This window comes from Opisthocomus hoazin, chromosome 1 (genome assembly GCF_030867145.1).
Source record: "Opisthocomus hoazin isolate bOpiHoa1 chromosome 1, bOpiHoa1.hap1, whole genome shotgun sequence".
NCBI classification, from domain to species: Eukaryota; Metazoa; Chordata; class Aves; order Opisthocomiformes; family Opisthocomidae; genus Opisthocomus; species Opisthocomus hoazin.
This window is the reverse complement of record NC_134414.1, coordinates 19437090-19450853: the sequence shown is the minus strand read 5'-3', so window position 1 is coordinate 19450853 and position 13764 is coordinate 19437090. Positions and strand designations below refer to the sequence as shown.

At 40.2% G+C, this 13764-nt stretch overlaps 1 protein-coding gene across 2 annotated transcripts in view; it reads left to right on the top strand.

The window, feature by feature from the left end:
* Positions 1 to 13764, top strand: part of PDGFD (platelet derived growth factor D) — a 151478-nt gene that overhangs the window by 120959 nt on the left and 16755 nt on the right. For both annotated transcript variants that reach the window (XM_075418024.1, XM_009938499.2), the window contains exons 5-6: positions 1015 to 1216; positions 11902 to 12116. In XM_075418024.1, coding sequence (XP_075274139.1) covers positions 1015 to 1216; positions 11902 to 12116 — 417 coding nt within the window. The remainder of the gene's footprint in view (positions 1 to 1014; positions 1217 to 11901; positions 12117 to 13764) is intronic.

Here is a 13764-nt window from a genome sequence, read left to right as displayed (position 1 = left end):
ATATTATGCTTCTTGTTGAACAAAATCAGGTGGTCCTTCAGAAAGTAACAGATCTGCATTAATAGTTTTTCTTGCACATATTTTACATATACTATTAGGCTTTGCTCTTGGACAAGGGAAAAAGTGGTATGAAGGTAGTGAATATTATGATTCTAAATAATGATTATTAAAAATGTTTAAAGTCCTCTCAACTAAAACCGAAATTGCTGCAATCTTTCGATCAAAGTTGAGTTGTGCCACAAGTTCAATGGAAACCAAATATACGCAGAGAATGGTACTTGGCCCTTCCTGGTGTGAAATTATATTCCATTTGCTATTGTGTTATAACTGTGAGAATATAACTATGTTGGTAATCCCAGTATTCATTGTTACATTGCTGAGATCCAAATACTACATTTTTTCTTGTTTGCTTTGTAACTTGTATTTTTGGTAAAAGGGTAGGAGAGAACATTCATTGGTGTTTCATAATACATTTAGTTCTTGTGAATAAAGGGCTATCTTTTCAAGTCTTTAACCAAGCCAAATTTGTTGTCCAGATTGACCAGGGAAAGAAAGATGGTCTAGTGGACTTCTTGCGTTTGTCTTTCTCTGCCATGGTATCTAATCTGCCTGTTAAGGATTTACCAACAGAGCTGGCAGAACTGTGAAGGCAGCACCCAACCCCTACATGTCACCTCCATTCTGTAGTCATGGCCATCACAGTGGTTTCAAAAGACATTTCGATTACACTTTGTGTATGCGCAAGCCAGCATCCCGTTTGAGGATCAGGTGTGCATGCTGACAGTCCAGCAGTTCCACTCCCTGCATCTCCTCTGCGATTTGCTTGCGAGTTCCGTGGTGTCTCTTCTCCTTGCAAATGAGCCCATAGGCATAACAAAGCTTGGTCCGGCTAAGGACTTTAAAAGATGGCCTGTTTCCGTCATTAATGAGACATGTTTCTCAGTAAATGTTGTCAATTGTTTTGAGTGGTGCTGTAATTTATTCCAAGTACACTGAGATGTATGTCACTCTTAGGGGGTATCCTATCCCTCTCCATCAGTGACTGACCCTACGCTCACGGCGGAAGCACTGGATCAGACCATTGCTGCATTTGACACAGTGGAGGATCTGCTCAAACACTTTAACCCGGACTCCTGGCAAGAAGATCTTGAGAATTTGTACACAGACAGTGGGCACCATTATCGAGGCAGGAGCTACCATGACAGGAAGTCCAAAGGTAGGAAAAGGCACTATATGTATACTATGGGGCAAGACCAGGCTATTCCTTCACTCCTTGCACAAATGTCCATTCATCAGGTGTTAGACTCTGGTGCCAGTGTTCCTGTTGGAGCCACAGGGCAAGCTACCACTTGTTAAAACCAGGCATAAGTCACTTAATCCTTAATCATTTTCTGACTGTGTAGGATCTTGCTTGAGAGATAAGTCTGAAAACTGCCCATCTTTATGATGAATTCACAAACGAAAACATAGGTCCATGTGTAAAGGACAGATGGTTCTCAGCTTCACCCTCTTAAACACTGCTTTGTGTGTAAGGCATGGGGCTCCTAATTGCCCGTACTATCATCCTCCTTTAAAGACTCTGCTTAGGGATTGTTCTCTGTTGAGTGAGGAATAATCGCTTTTATCACATTGTGCTTAGGGAAGCATCTGGTGCAGACACCTGTATGTGCAGCTGGTTTTTTAGGATGTGAACATCTCACTGTTTTTCATTATGTTGGCAGGGAACATTATTACGGTTTAACGTCTTTGACTGTAATTGAGCAAAGCACACATTTTTGGGTTATGTTTCTTGTTTCCTTCTGTTAGTTCAAATCATCCACCAAATGGTAAAGCAAAGGGATGTTAAGCTAACAGTACAAACCCATAACGATAAAGAAACACTGTTTAAAAGAGACAGTGGTGCTCTGGGGTAACCACGCACTGAAAGGCCTGATGAAATTGCCCTTTATGTGCAAGTACAGATCTAGGAAGTATGTTAGGGTTCTTCAAGATAACAATTGCTGTAGTTTTCCCAGGAGATCTGGAGTGAAATATCTTATTTTAGTTCTTTCTTAATATTATTTCTTCCATTTCCAAGTTACGTATTCATATGCATTCTTCTTTATAACTTTAAAATTATAATGTTGAAGTCACAGTCCTGATTCTGTGCAATCTACCATTTATTTGCATCTCAAATCCCATCCCCCCTGTGTTAAGCATGTGCTAAGCAGGGAGAGAGGATTTTAATTTTATGTTTGCAGCTGAGTTGCTGTCACATGATGAGGCTTTGATCTTCAAAGGGATATATAGGCTGTATCTGTATTAAGGAAAATAGTGTCAAAGAGTGTTACCAGGCCTTGAAATCTACTTCTTGTATTCCTATTTTATCAGCCTGGTCTCTGCTTAGTTTTGGCCCAGGCCAAATGTCATTCTCCCAGGTCATTGCTGGGCATGAAACAGGAGTCGACAGAGACCAGCTGCCATTCCCAGTGGGCAGTTTGCTTGTGGCCACCTTGTCTTGGAGATTAAGAGGCTAGTGACAGGGCTGTGGACTGTCCTATGGCTGTTGATCTTCATGCAGGAGAATGACCTCAGGCACAGACAAGGTATTAGTAGATACACAGCCACCTTGGCCTACAGTTTCCAAGACAAGTTGGCAGTCTCTGGTTTTGGGCTCAGCACATCAAAGGAATCTGCAATAAAGCCCTGAGCACCCATCTGGTGAAAACTGAGCCCCTTTACTTTGTTCCATTTTGGCACATCAGAAATTTCAGGCAAGCACAACAGCACGTTTGGTGAAAAGCATCACCTAACTGCCGCTGCATCACTCTGAGATCAGGTTGATCTCATTTAGGGGTCTGTGAAAGACGGGCTGTGTGTCACTTAGTCCCAGGCTGGATTTGGCACTGATAGACATGTATACAAAAAAAAAAAAAAAAAAAGTCTGGTCTGATTTGAATAGAAGCTGATTAGAAACATGGATACTGTACTGGTTCTGCTCTCCAGATTTCATTTGATTCTCAGATCATATCTGGCCTAGTACCCCAAACGTTTAAATGACCATGTATATATAAAATAGCATTTACTGCCATATTGGGGTTGGTCATGTAGGCTACAGGTATCAATCTAATCTGGTAGTGCTTGGAAAATTCAGATGCATAAAGGTTTCTCCATTTAGTGTAAATGTTATTCAGTTTCTTGCGTAAGGAAACACTGTAAAAGACCTAAAGAGCTCTCCAGTTATTATTTTAACACTTGATTAATTTTAATAGGATTTTTTTGTTGCTGTTTTGGTTACAGGAATAAGCAAAAAAGGTTTTATAACAGGTTTTTTTTTTGTCTTCAAACCAAAGGCCAAATTCCCTGACTATTAGCAGCCCTCTGGACAAAAATATCTCACCATAATCAAATCCTTAAAAAATTTCAGTTAAGAATTTTTATTTAGTCATAAAATTTTGACAAGATTAAAGGCTTGTTCTTGGATGATGTCAGGAGTAGGGAATAGCACTAACAAGTCCTTAAATTAGCAATGCTTGGTGGGTTTTAAACACAGATACTGTGGATCTCTGAGGAATGTTTATAGGCACTGGAATAACCTTGCAGCAAAGAGAGCAATAGATTATATCATCATTTATTTCAGATATCTATCTGTTTCTGCTTCTGGTTTGCGTTTTATTCTTTATCCTTAGCTATAACAACCCTGAGGCAGATTAGAATGATTTGATGTAATCTCTGCCTATCTTTCACACCATTTTCGGAACATGTCATATAAATGGTACAAATGAATCACTAATGATTTCACTCCTATCCAACTCTCTGCCCATAACAAATAGTGCCACAAAATTGAGCTTAAGAGGCAGTGTTGCTGAATACCAATTCTGATAACAGGTGCAAGTGATAAATGATATTTAAATGGCATGTTTTCTTAATCTGGCAATCAGTAATCCACAAAGATGAGGATGAGGGTCAAAGGAATAAGAAGTACAGTGGTTTAGTGTAGCTGAAACTCACAGAATCACAGAACAGATGAACTGAGAAGGTACATCAGGACACTGCGGAGTCCAACCTCCCTGCTCAAGGCAGGGTCACCAACAGCAGGTTGATTGGGACCGTGTCCTGTCAAGTTTTGAGTATCTCCAAGGATGGAGACTCCACAACCTCTCTGGGCAACTTCTGTCTGACCACCTTTGGAACAAAAAAAAAAAAAAAGGTTTTTAAACATTGAAAAGAAGTTTTTCTGTGTTACAATTTGTGTCCAGTACCTTTTGTCCTTTTCAAAGACTCTGGCTACATTTTCTTTACTCCCTCCCATCATGTATTCATACACAGTTATAAGATTGATCCTTCCCTGCGTACCTCCTGCAAGAACCTTAAAGATAAAGAGTGTATTGATTAAATCTGTATGTATGATAACTCCATTCCATCTACAAAATCTGATCTCACACCTCTGCAACACTGATGCAACTCTACTGAGTTCAATGTGTTTCTTTCTGTTTACACCATTCAGGTAAGATACTGGCATCAAGTGTGTCTCACTAATAACCACATGAGGTTTTAAATTTAATTCTACATGTGTTCAGTGGGGTTTGCTGTTAACTACTCCAGTAGAAGTCAACTATAGAATTGCAGTGAAACCCAGACTGGAAGAAAAGGACAGAAAAGAATGGGGAAGATACACATTTGAATTTACAAAATCCTTAAATAAGGGGCCTTGTATAAGCTATAAACTACAGTGTACACCTCCTACATGAAAATATGGCAAGTAGATGTTTCAAATAACCTTTGCAGTAGTTGTGAGTATACTCAAAAAGGTTTTCCTAGACTTTTTCATAGGAAAAAAGCAGGTCAGACCAAATGAAGTATATCTTTTAAAAGAATTCCTTTTTCATTGCTGTAATATGTTGTAGCTGACCTCAGTGTTACAGCAATTTGGCTATTACAAATATCTAAAAGTATATCACTGGCTATTGGGTTATTTAGTACTGTTCTTAGCAAGAACACAGTTAGATATAAAAAAGAAAACAGACATACTCTACGATTATGTTGAACATCTAGACAAATAGGTCTCTGTTCCTTAAGAGAGTCAGAAGGAGCATTCAGATATGTTTGAAGGAAACCTCCTCACCCTGCCGTTTAAATTTTTGAAAGCATCAATGTATCTGCTCTGCCTGATAATATTAGAAGAGCTCCTCAGAGATACTGTTGTAAACAGTTCCAACCATCAATTAAACATCATTTAACTTTTCCCACATGCTTGTTTGCATTTATCTTTTTTTACACTCTGAAGTTTTACGTCCCATTGAAAAAGGCTTTGTAATTTTAAGAATAGACCTGTGCCTCTGAAGTGTGTACAAATGAAGGCGGAAAGGAGAAAGAATAAGTTCACTGTTTCTTATCATAGAGGTAGATCTAGGGGATGGTACCTAGAGAGGGAGGTCATCTTTAAAAAAGGAAGTTTTTTTTCACCACTAAACCTAGGAATCAGGAATGCATGTGGATAGATACATTCTGGAAATTAACAAGACTACACACGCCTCTGAGCTCAGTTTCTTTTTGGTAAATAGTATGCAAGAAGCCTTACGCTATGAGAAGAAACTAATTATGTGGGACATTCTTCCAATAACATCTGTCTGCAATGACAGCTTTACAAGTTAAATAAAAAATACTTGCTGGCATAGCCACACTGCTCTCTAGAAGGGGAGTAGCAAGATGCATGGAATATTTCTGCTGTCCATTGCCAAACAGGTTCCCAAGATCAGGCAAGTCTCACCATGTCCTCAACAATAGTTTTCAATTGTCACTACTTACAACAGTCTAGCAAGAAGTTAAAGTTTTAACTGAGGAATGTAGTTTCTCAGGGGTTGGCAAACAGTGGCAAATAAATTACTGTAAACATCCATGTACTCATCCTTGAAAGGTTCTGGGATGGCTGCCAGCAAGTTTCACTGCACCAGACAGGGAGTGCAGGCATCACAAATGCTGAATGCCCACTCATTCATGGCAAAAGTGAATATTCCAAGTAGATGGAGTACCTTTTCAAATAGCTGCTAATTTAAAGTATTCCCTGTGCTTAAAAAACAGGATATTTCTTCCACCCTACTTCAGTTGGGAACCGAGTTGTCTGTTGCATTCAAACTGCACACATACCTGCATTTCATAATCTAGTTCAGATCTACATCTGTAGTCTTCCACCTCTGTGACAAATTAGATTTTCTCTCTTGCTTTATGTGACATAATTGTCGGTCACTGCAGTGAAAGCTTTTCTTATTAAACCCCTTTTTTAAATGATAGAGAAACTTGCAGCATATTATTTATCACTGAAATAAGCTGGTCAATTCCATTGATTTCAATGAAGCTCTGTCCATTTACAACACTGACGGTTTGGCCTGCTTTTGCTACCTGGCCCATACCACAGCTGGTAATTGGTTTGCCAGTCTATAATAGGCCCGTATATTGTGAATCTTGTTTCGGGTGGACAGTTATAATCCCACTGAAATCCTGATCTCTCATTCCTCTAAAATAATAGTTGCTGTATTGAGGAGGTTTGTCTTGGCATTGTGATTCTGTAGTAAATCCAAAACGCAGCATCTTCTCCCCAGCTCCCACAAGAAAGACTTGGACAGCTTCCAAAGTTTTCAGGTATATTTAACAAAGTGCTTATTGTGGCATCATCAAGCATGTGCAGTGGAACAGTGATTACGGTCAGCCATATGTGTTGGAGACTAAATGCCACAGGATATGGTCAGTATTCAGTACGGAGAAGAATAATTTCATCAGTGTCAGTGAATTTAGGTGATTTAACCAGTGGAAGATTTGACTGTTTACCATATGTATGGAACTGAATTTTCCAGCTCAGGTTCAACCACACCATAGCATCAGTCAGCTACAGCACTGCTCTGAATGTCTTTGACCGCTTGCGGAATGCCTCCGCTCTTCCTGACACAGCCCTGGCACACACCTTTCTGCTAGTGGAGCACGAATGCTGGGAATAAAGGATGCAATACATTCATAGGTCTCTGAGAAATTCCAAGCTTTGGAGGAGGAATCTTTTTAAGCCAAAAGTCAAAATGAAAACAGCAGCACAACGTTTGTTACAATTGTAAGCCACACATGAAAAGGGATGAGAGTCAGACTAGAAATGAACTCAGCATAGCTGGACTGATGCATGCCAGGTGAAGGAATTTCCATTTGTCATCACTGAACCTCATGAGGTTCTTGCTAGCACATTTCTGCAGCCGGCTGAAGTACTTCTGAAAGCCAGCCCTGCAGCACATGGACAACTTTCCACAATTTGATGTCACTCACAAAATTGCTGGGGGTTCACACCATTCCATTGTTCAGGTTATTTGTGGAGATCTTTAGCAGTATTGACCCCAGCATTTCCCCCTGGGGAACACCATTAGTAGTCAGCCACCAGATGTGTTTGGAATTGCTGATCACGTTGTTCAAGCCCCTTGGACCTTCTCGTTATCTACCCAATTTGTAGGCCATCTATCCCATCATATTTCAGGAGTTTGTCTGCAAGAATGCAATGGATCGCTGTCAAAAATCAGCAGGTGCCTCTGCTGCTTTCACCTTCTCCAGCAAGGCAGTTGTCTTGTTATAGCAGACTCTCAGGTTGGTCAGTCACAGTTTGCCCTTGGTAAATCTATGCTGGCTATTCCCAGTCACCTTGTTGTCTTTCATATGCTTGGACTTTGCTTCCAGATGGGTTTATTCCTTAATTTTACCATGGGCTGAGGTTAGGCTGACTGTTCTGCACCTGCCTGGATCCTTCTTGCCTTGCTTGTAAATGTCCTTGACATGTGGTATAGGAATGCCGTGGTGAGGTGGCTGCCATCTCTTACACCTCAGCTCTGGTTTGTGGCTGATGCATGGAAGAAGAGTGAAATGTTCAGGTATGATGACGTTAGGGCCATGTATGTATTTGGAGGAGATAAAGTCTGAAAAGAAACCCAAACAGATTGCCTGTCACTTTAAAATTAATCAGTGACCAGCAGCGCAGGTTTTCTCACCTCTCCAATGTTTAAGGCTGTCCCTTCTCAATAAGACATGGTATTATCTGCAGTCCCTGATTTCAGTGCTTACCTCTGATTAAGATCAATGTTTCAACATAAGCACATGCCTTAGTGCTATGTGAGATGAGGATGGATTTAAGCATAGGATTTAAGGGGGAGGAAACGGCAACCACTGTACTCCAGGTATCCAACTTACAGCTCCAGTGCATCTTTTTATGTCTGCCTTGCCTTCAGATTGAATCTCTGATGCAGACACTCTGTAATAATACTTTGAAGTTATTTGCATCCAGCCTACAGAAGCTTTTAGTTCTAGTTTTAAATGAAGGACTCCAGTGGTTTCAGTCCTTGATAAGTAAAGCAGCAGGATTTCACACCAATCACACCAAGGCTCGGTTACATTTTAGTCACAGCAGTGAAGTGATGCATGAAACTGACTGTACTGTATAATCTCCTTGTTATATGGATGAGGAAATGGACTGGCTCCAGACAGTAAAACAATCACAAGACAGGTAAAAATGCATATTGAAGCTTTCAGCAGAGAGAGTAGTTCAGAGCAAAATGTGTTCTTCTGTTAGGGGGCTGCAAACCATACTCTGTAGCTAATTAGGCAATGGGAACTGTTCTTGGGGTGTCAGTGTGATACTATCAGAGTACAGTATACATATACAGAAGACATTGCACCCTCACCTTATCCCACCAAGCTCTAGATTTCTGTAGAGCAAAGTCAAAAAGAACATAGTTGTTTACCTCCAGGTGAATTTTTATGGTGCATGAGTTGTGTGTCTCTAACATCCTTTATTTAGTCTTCTCGGCTTGCAGTTATTTATTTTCATGATTTCAGCAACACAAAAATAAGACCTTTCTTCTGTTGTATTTGTCCATTTCAGCCTGGACTCTGATACCCAAGATATGCCAAAATGCAGAAAATTCACATCTTAACTGATAACTCTGGGATCTGGGGTTCTGAAAACTGCTAATAAGTCCAGATCAGAATGCCTGGAGTATGAAACCAAGAAGAAATCGTGCAATTTTCCACTGGAAAATGTCCCATAGGTTTTTCAAATATAGTTCATCATAGAAAAATATACTGAATAAAATTATTTTTTGGTATTTTGCTACTGGTTGATTTCAGAATTCCTGAAGAATGCACCCAGAAAAAAGTTTTGAGTCCTTATTCAAATTATAGCTGATTCCTTCATACTGCATAGAAAAAAAAAATTATCCTAATTATGTGGTTGTTCCCTCTTATACTTCGAGCAATTCAACAGCTCTCCACAGTACTGATTCAACTACAGCCTAAAAGACCCTGCAAAGACTTCTGAAAGTCATCAAAACTAGGCTTTTGAAGGTTAGTGAGCAAAGCCTTCCCTCCAGTGAAAGCCCTTTGCCAGGTCACCCCTTGCCATTTAAATTGAGCAGCTTAAGTAATGCAGCTAATATGTGTAGCGTGGTGATGGATATAATATGCTCTCTGCAGGAAGGCCCCCCCACCCTGGTCCTTTAAATGCCGGTGCTTTCCCTCTCTGCCAGTCTCGTTACAGGGTCGTTTCTGTGTTGATAACACAGCAGTGATAATAGGGATCAGCTCAATGCTGGAGGGAGGACTGTTGATCCTGAAAGGAAATTTCATCTGTGAAAGAGCAAATTTTGTTCGGTCGCCCGGACATCTTCTCCTGGACACGGATGTCAGTTCATGTGACCTGGGTCTGGGCCCTGTTTAATGACCAGTTTGTTGCTGGAAGCCTTGTTTCTTTGTGTTACCTCAGCAGGAGGCATTGCAGTCACAGGCTGAGTTAAGCCTTTGAGCAATTTATTCTAACTCTATCCAGACATGCACCATCAGCAAATGCCATCCTAGTCCACGGCCAGCCTGTCCCAAAAGGAGCCTGCTCGTGTCACTGTCCATTCCCCTGGATTGCTGCAGTGCCAGAGTGTGGAGGATACAGGCTTTCCCCTCAAGAAATGTCATTAATCATGAAGGCAGAATATTTTCTGCCCTCTTCTTCCTTTGGTTAATTTTTGCTTGATGTCTGTCGGATTAATTGAATAGTAGCTGGATACCTCTTTGCTTTATCGGTAAGCAAAGCTGATGGCAAAGGTCCTGATGAGAACGTTTGGGAGTGGGAAACACTTCCCTGTGAGAAGAATTAGCCTGAGATCCTGCAACAAGAAGTGGTGGTGTTGGAGAATTACAATGGAGAAGAAAATACTGTCTGTTAAAATGAAGAAATCAATATTCTCTGGACTTCTAAGTCCTGGCTGTGGACATATGGGGTGTATTTTTGTCCCAGTGCACGAGTATACCAGCAGCCCCATTGATTTTGTGGTTATATCAGGAGGATGATCTATACCTTTTTTGGACAGATGCTAGCTCTCTGGAGAGAACCACTGAGATTTCATGGTGAGATGTATCACAATTGCTATAAAATTGCAATTTATCTGCTAAATTCCCGTTGACTGAGATAACACCTTGCCAGAAAAGTGAAGCTGCTATGATTTTCTGTAATAGCACTCATGACATTTAAGTACCCTTGGCTCTTGTTTATCTGCCTTGTGAATATCTCCAGGTCAGAATGTAAAGGTGCACGGCATTTACAAATCACAGCTTTTTCCACAATTTACTCTGTGATATTGACAAGGACTGAGTCACATGTTGGTAGTAAAGCACAAGCATAGGTGCACTCAGGACCAGACATGGTGTTGAGCGATTAAACATGCCCATGAAAATCTGATATGTTCACAAACACTACACCATTATCTCAGTTCTCATTTAAGCCATTCCTATTTGCCTGTTGATGATTCTATTAGCAAATTCTGTCTGGGGTGGGAACTCAACACAAGTTCACGTGTCCTCCAGTCCAGAAGGAATTATTGAGCTTTTGAACATTTAGTTGGTGGACAGAATCCTAAGGAAAAGAAGATAGCAGAAAAGGAGGGAAAAAGAAATCAGAAAACTTCTATAGAAATATAACTCATTAAATTTGTTACTTTTATCTGTGTTGCAATTGTGGAAAATGTATTTATGGATGGGGTTTTTTTTGTTTTGTTTTAGATTTACAAGCTAAAGCTAGAAACAGCACTTAAACTCACAGTTGATAGTCTATAAGTTATTTTTATGGTTGGCTTTACTACTTGTTTACATGACACATCTCACAGAGAGACCAGCCAACAAACATAACCAACTACTGCCATTCAGTGAAGCTCATTAGTTTTAATTGTGTTTATTTGTATGCCTATTATAGTAGCATTTAGCAGCTGAAATTAATATTGCTTAGATTGATTTCTTCATCTAAAAGAGAGTTATCTAGACTCTATCCATAAACAATACAGACAGGCAACTTGAGAAAGTAAGTCATGTCGCCTGTCCTAAATGCCCTTGTGAAGAAGGGATGAATCACTCTCCAAAGATGTTTCTCTACTGACCACAGGAAAACCCTATTTTCAAGTGTTTGCCTTTTGTATGCCTGCAGTTAGGCAAAAGGAGTTATGCAATGACAAAAAAAGAGCTCATCACCTAAGTAAGCCAGGTATAAACAGAGGAGAGAAGAGAGTAGCAGAAGTGGAATCTCTTGCCCAAGGATCCAACAGGTCAGTGATAAAGCAAATAAAATAACCAGTCTTCAGCTTTCAGGCTAATATTTTACTGCAAGCCTTCCCTTCACCTTTACAGCCAGTGTGAGCTCTGCTGTGGGAGTAAGTGGGAGCAGGATGAGAGCCTGAACGACCACCTGTAATTATTTAAAATTGGTGGGTTTATGTTTATCTGTTCAGAAATCACTGCTATACTTCACATATTTTCCAACCAGTGTCACATCACTTTGCATTACTGACTGCCCGGGGAGCAGTACAAACCAGAGGAATGTCCCACTCAGACCTTACTAAAGAAACTTCTTTTGCATTGCAGTTGACCTGGACAGGTTGAATGACGATGTGAAACGTTACAGCTGCACTCCGAGAAACTACTCTGTCAATTTAAGGGAGGAACTGAAGCTGACAAATGTAGTTTTCTTCCCCCGCTGCCTCCTTGTCCAGCGCTGTGGAGGAAACTGTGGCTGTGGGACTTCAAATTGGAAATCCTGCACGTGCATGTCAGGGAAAACAGTGAAAAAGTATCACGAGGTATTTTCACTCTTTTTCTTTTCTTTGATACTGCTTTTGCATATTTATTGCTTACATGGATTCTGAAGGCTTTTCTCTGAGCCATGTGTGCTGCTTATATTGATCGTTGTGTTATATTTGTCATACTGTATCATGTTATATTATCATTACCATTATGCTATAGCATGTTATATTATCATTATCACGTATTATCATGGTTATATGGATTATTATGTTTGATCTGCAGTAGAAAAATCAATGGGCAGAAATCACTGACGGCAGTGAAGTGTCATAGGCAAAGATGCTATCGTTTGAGAGACACTAGAGTGTTGAAGTGAATGCCCCTGTGGTCACCACTCTTCCTGAGGTGAAGGATCTGCTTAGGCTTCCAGACAGGTTCAAGTAGCCTTAGAGTGGAGCCTAGACTTAGATAATGGCATTGCTCTTACTGTCCTTGCTAGATACCAGCTTGGTACTTCGTGGAGCAGCGTTCATACCTTCGACCTCAGTAAGCCACAGAGAGACACACACCCAGATAGTCAGGCTTCAGGAAGGTCTCATTTTATATAAGTTTAATATTAATGTCTAAAGTGCCACATCGCCCAGTGATTTGCATTTGGAAGTAGTGAATGAGCAGACTGGAAGGAGGTTATATATGTGTTAGAAAGGAGCGTTAATAGGTATTTACGGGTAAGTTAATTTAGAAGTTCAAGAGAACTTTTGCCACCTCTCTGTGGGGATGGTACCACAGCATCCTAGGGAGCTTTGTTGCAAGAATGAGACTTACCTTGGACTGATTTCTCCCAGTGAAGGGCTGATACAACATGAATGTGTACACCAGTAGAAACATTCTTTTTAGTAATGCAGAGACGTGTGTTCCTTCAGATATTTTCACTTCCCCTTGTTCTGTGCTATATCTTTTAAACTTATGACCATGCTTGGAAATGACAGTTAAGTCACTTGTAAACTCTCTTCCCTTCCAGATTTATTATGTGTTGGAAGCAGCTGAATCTTTTGGCCTTAGCTTTTTTCCCACTCAGCAATTTTTTAGGAAGGCAAAATTTTGCATAAGAACAAAGTTCATTATATTTATTTTTAATCTATTCAGAACACATTTAGAGAGGAAAAAAAATCAAGGAAAGAACATTCTATATTCTTGCCTCTAAACCAGTATTTTCAGAACCAGCCATGAACAATGTTTGCTAAAGTCAACATATCTAGGAAGGTTACTTGGTATTATCCTTTCAGTTGTCTGAGAGTAGGTAGCTACAGGCCATGCTGACTTAATTTCTGACACATATCTCTTCGAAGAGCCTGATTTACCACTTAAGTCTCAAGTGAAAGTGAGCTTTATGGACTTTAAATCTGAATGTGATATGAGCTCATGCCATAAAGGCATTAACTTGGGATACCTTAGGGCTGTGACAGTAGAAGGCTGTTGAAGGTCAGCCCTTTACCTCGCTGTGAGCGGTGTGGCTACTCTTTTCCAAGCTAAGAGATTTTTTTCTCGTGATTAACTGCAGAATACAGTATATTCCACATCAGCTAGGACTAGAGAATAGTTAATATTTTATCTAATTTTAAACAAGATGCAGGGGGTGACCCTAGTAATTACAGAGCGGAAAGCCTTATCGCAGTGGTAGAAAAGTTAATTGGAAAAAAAATTACT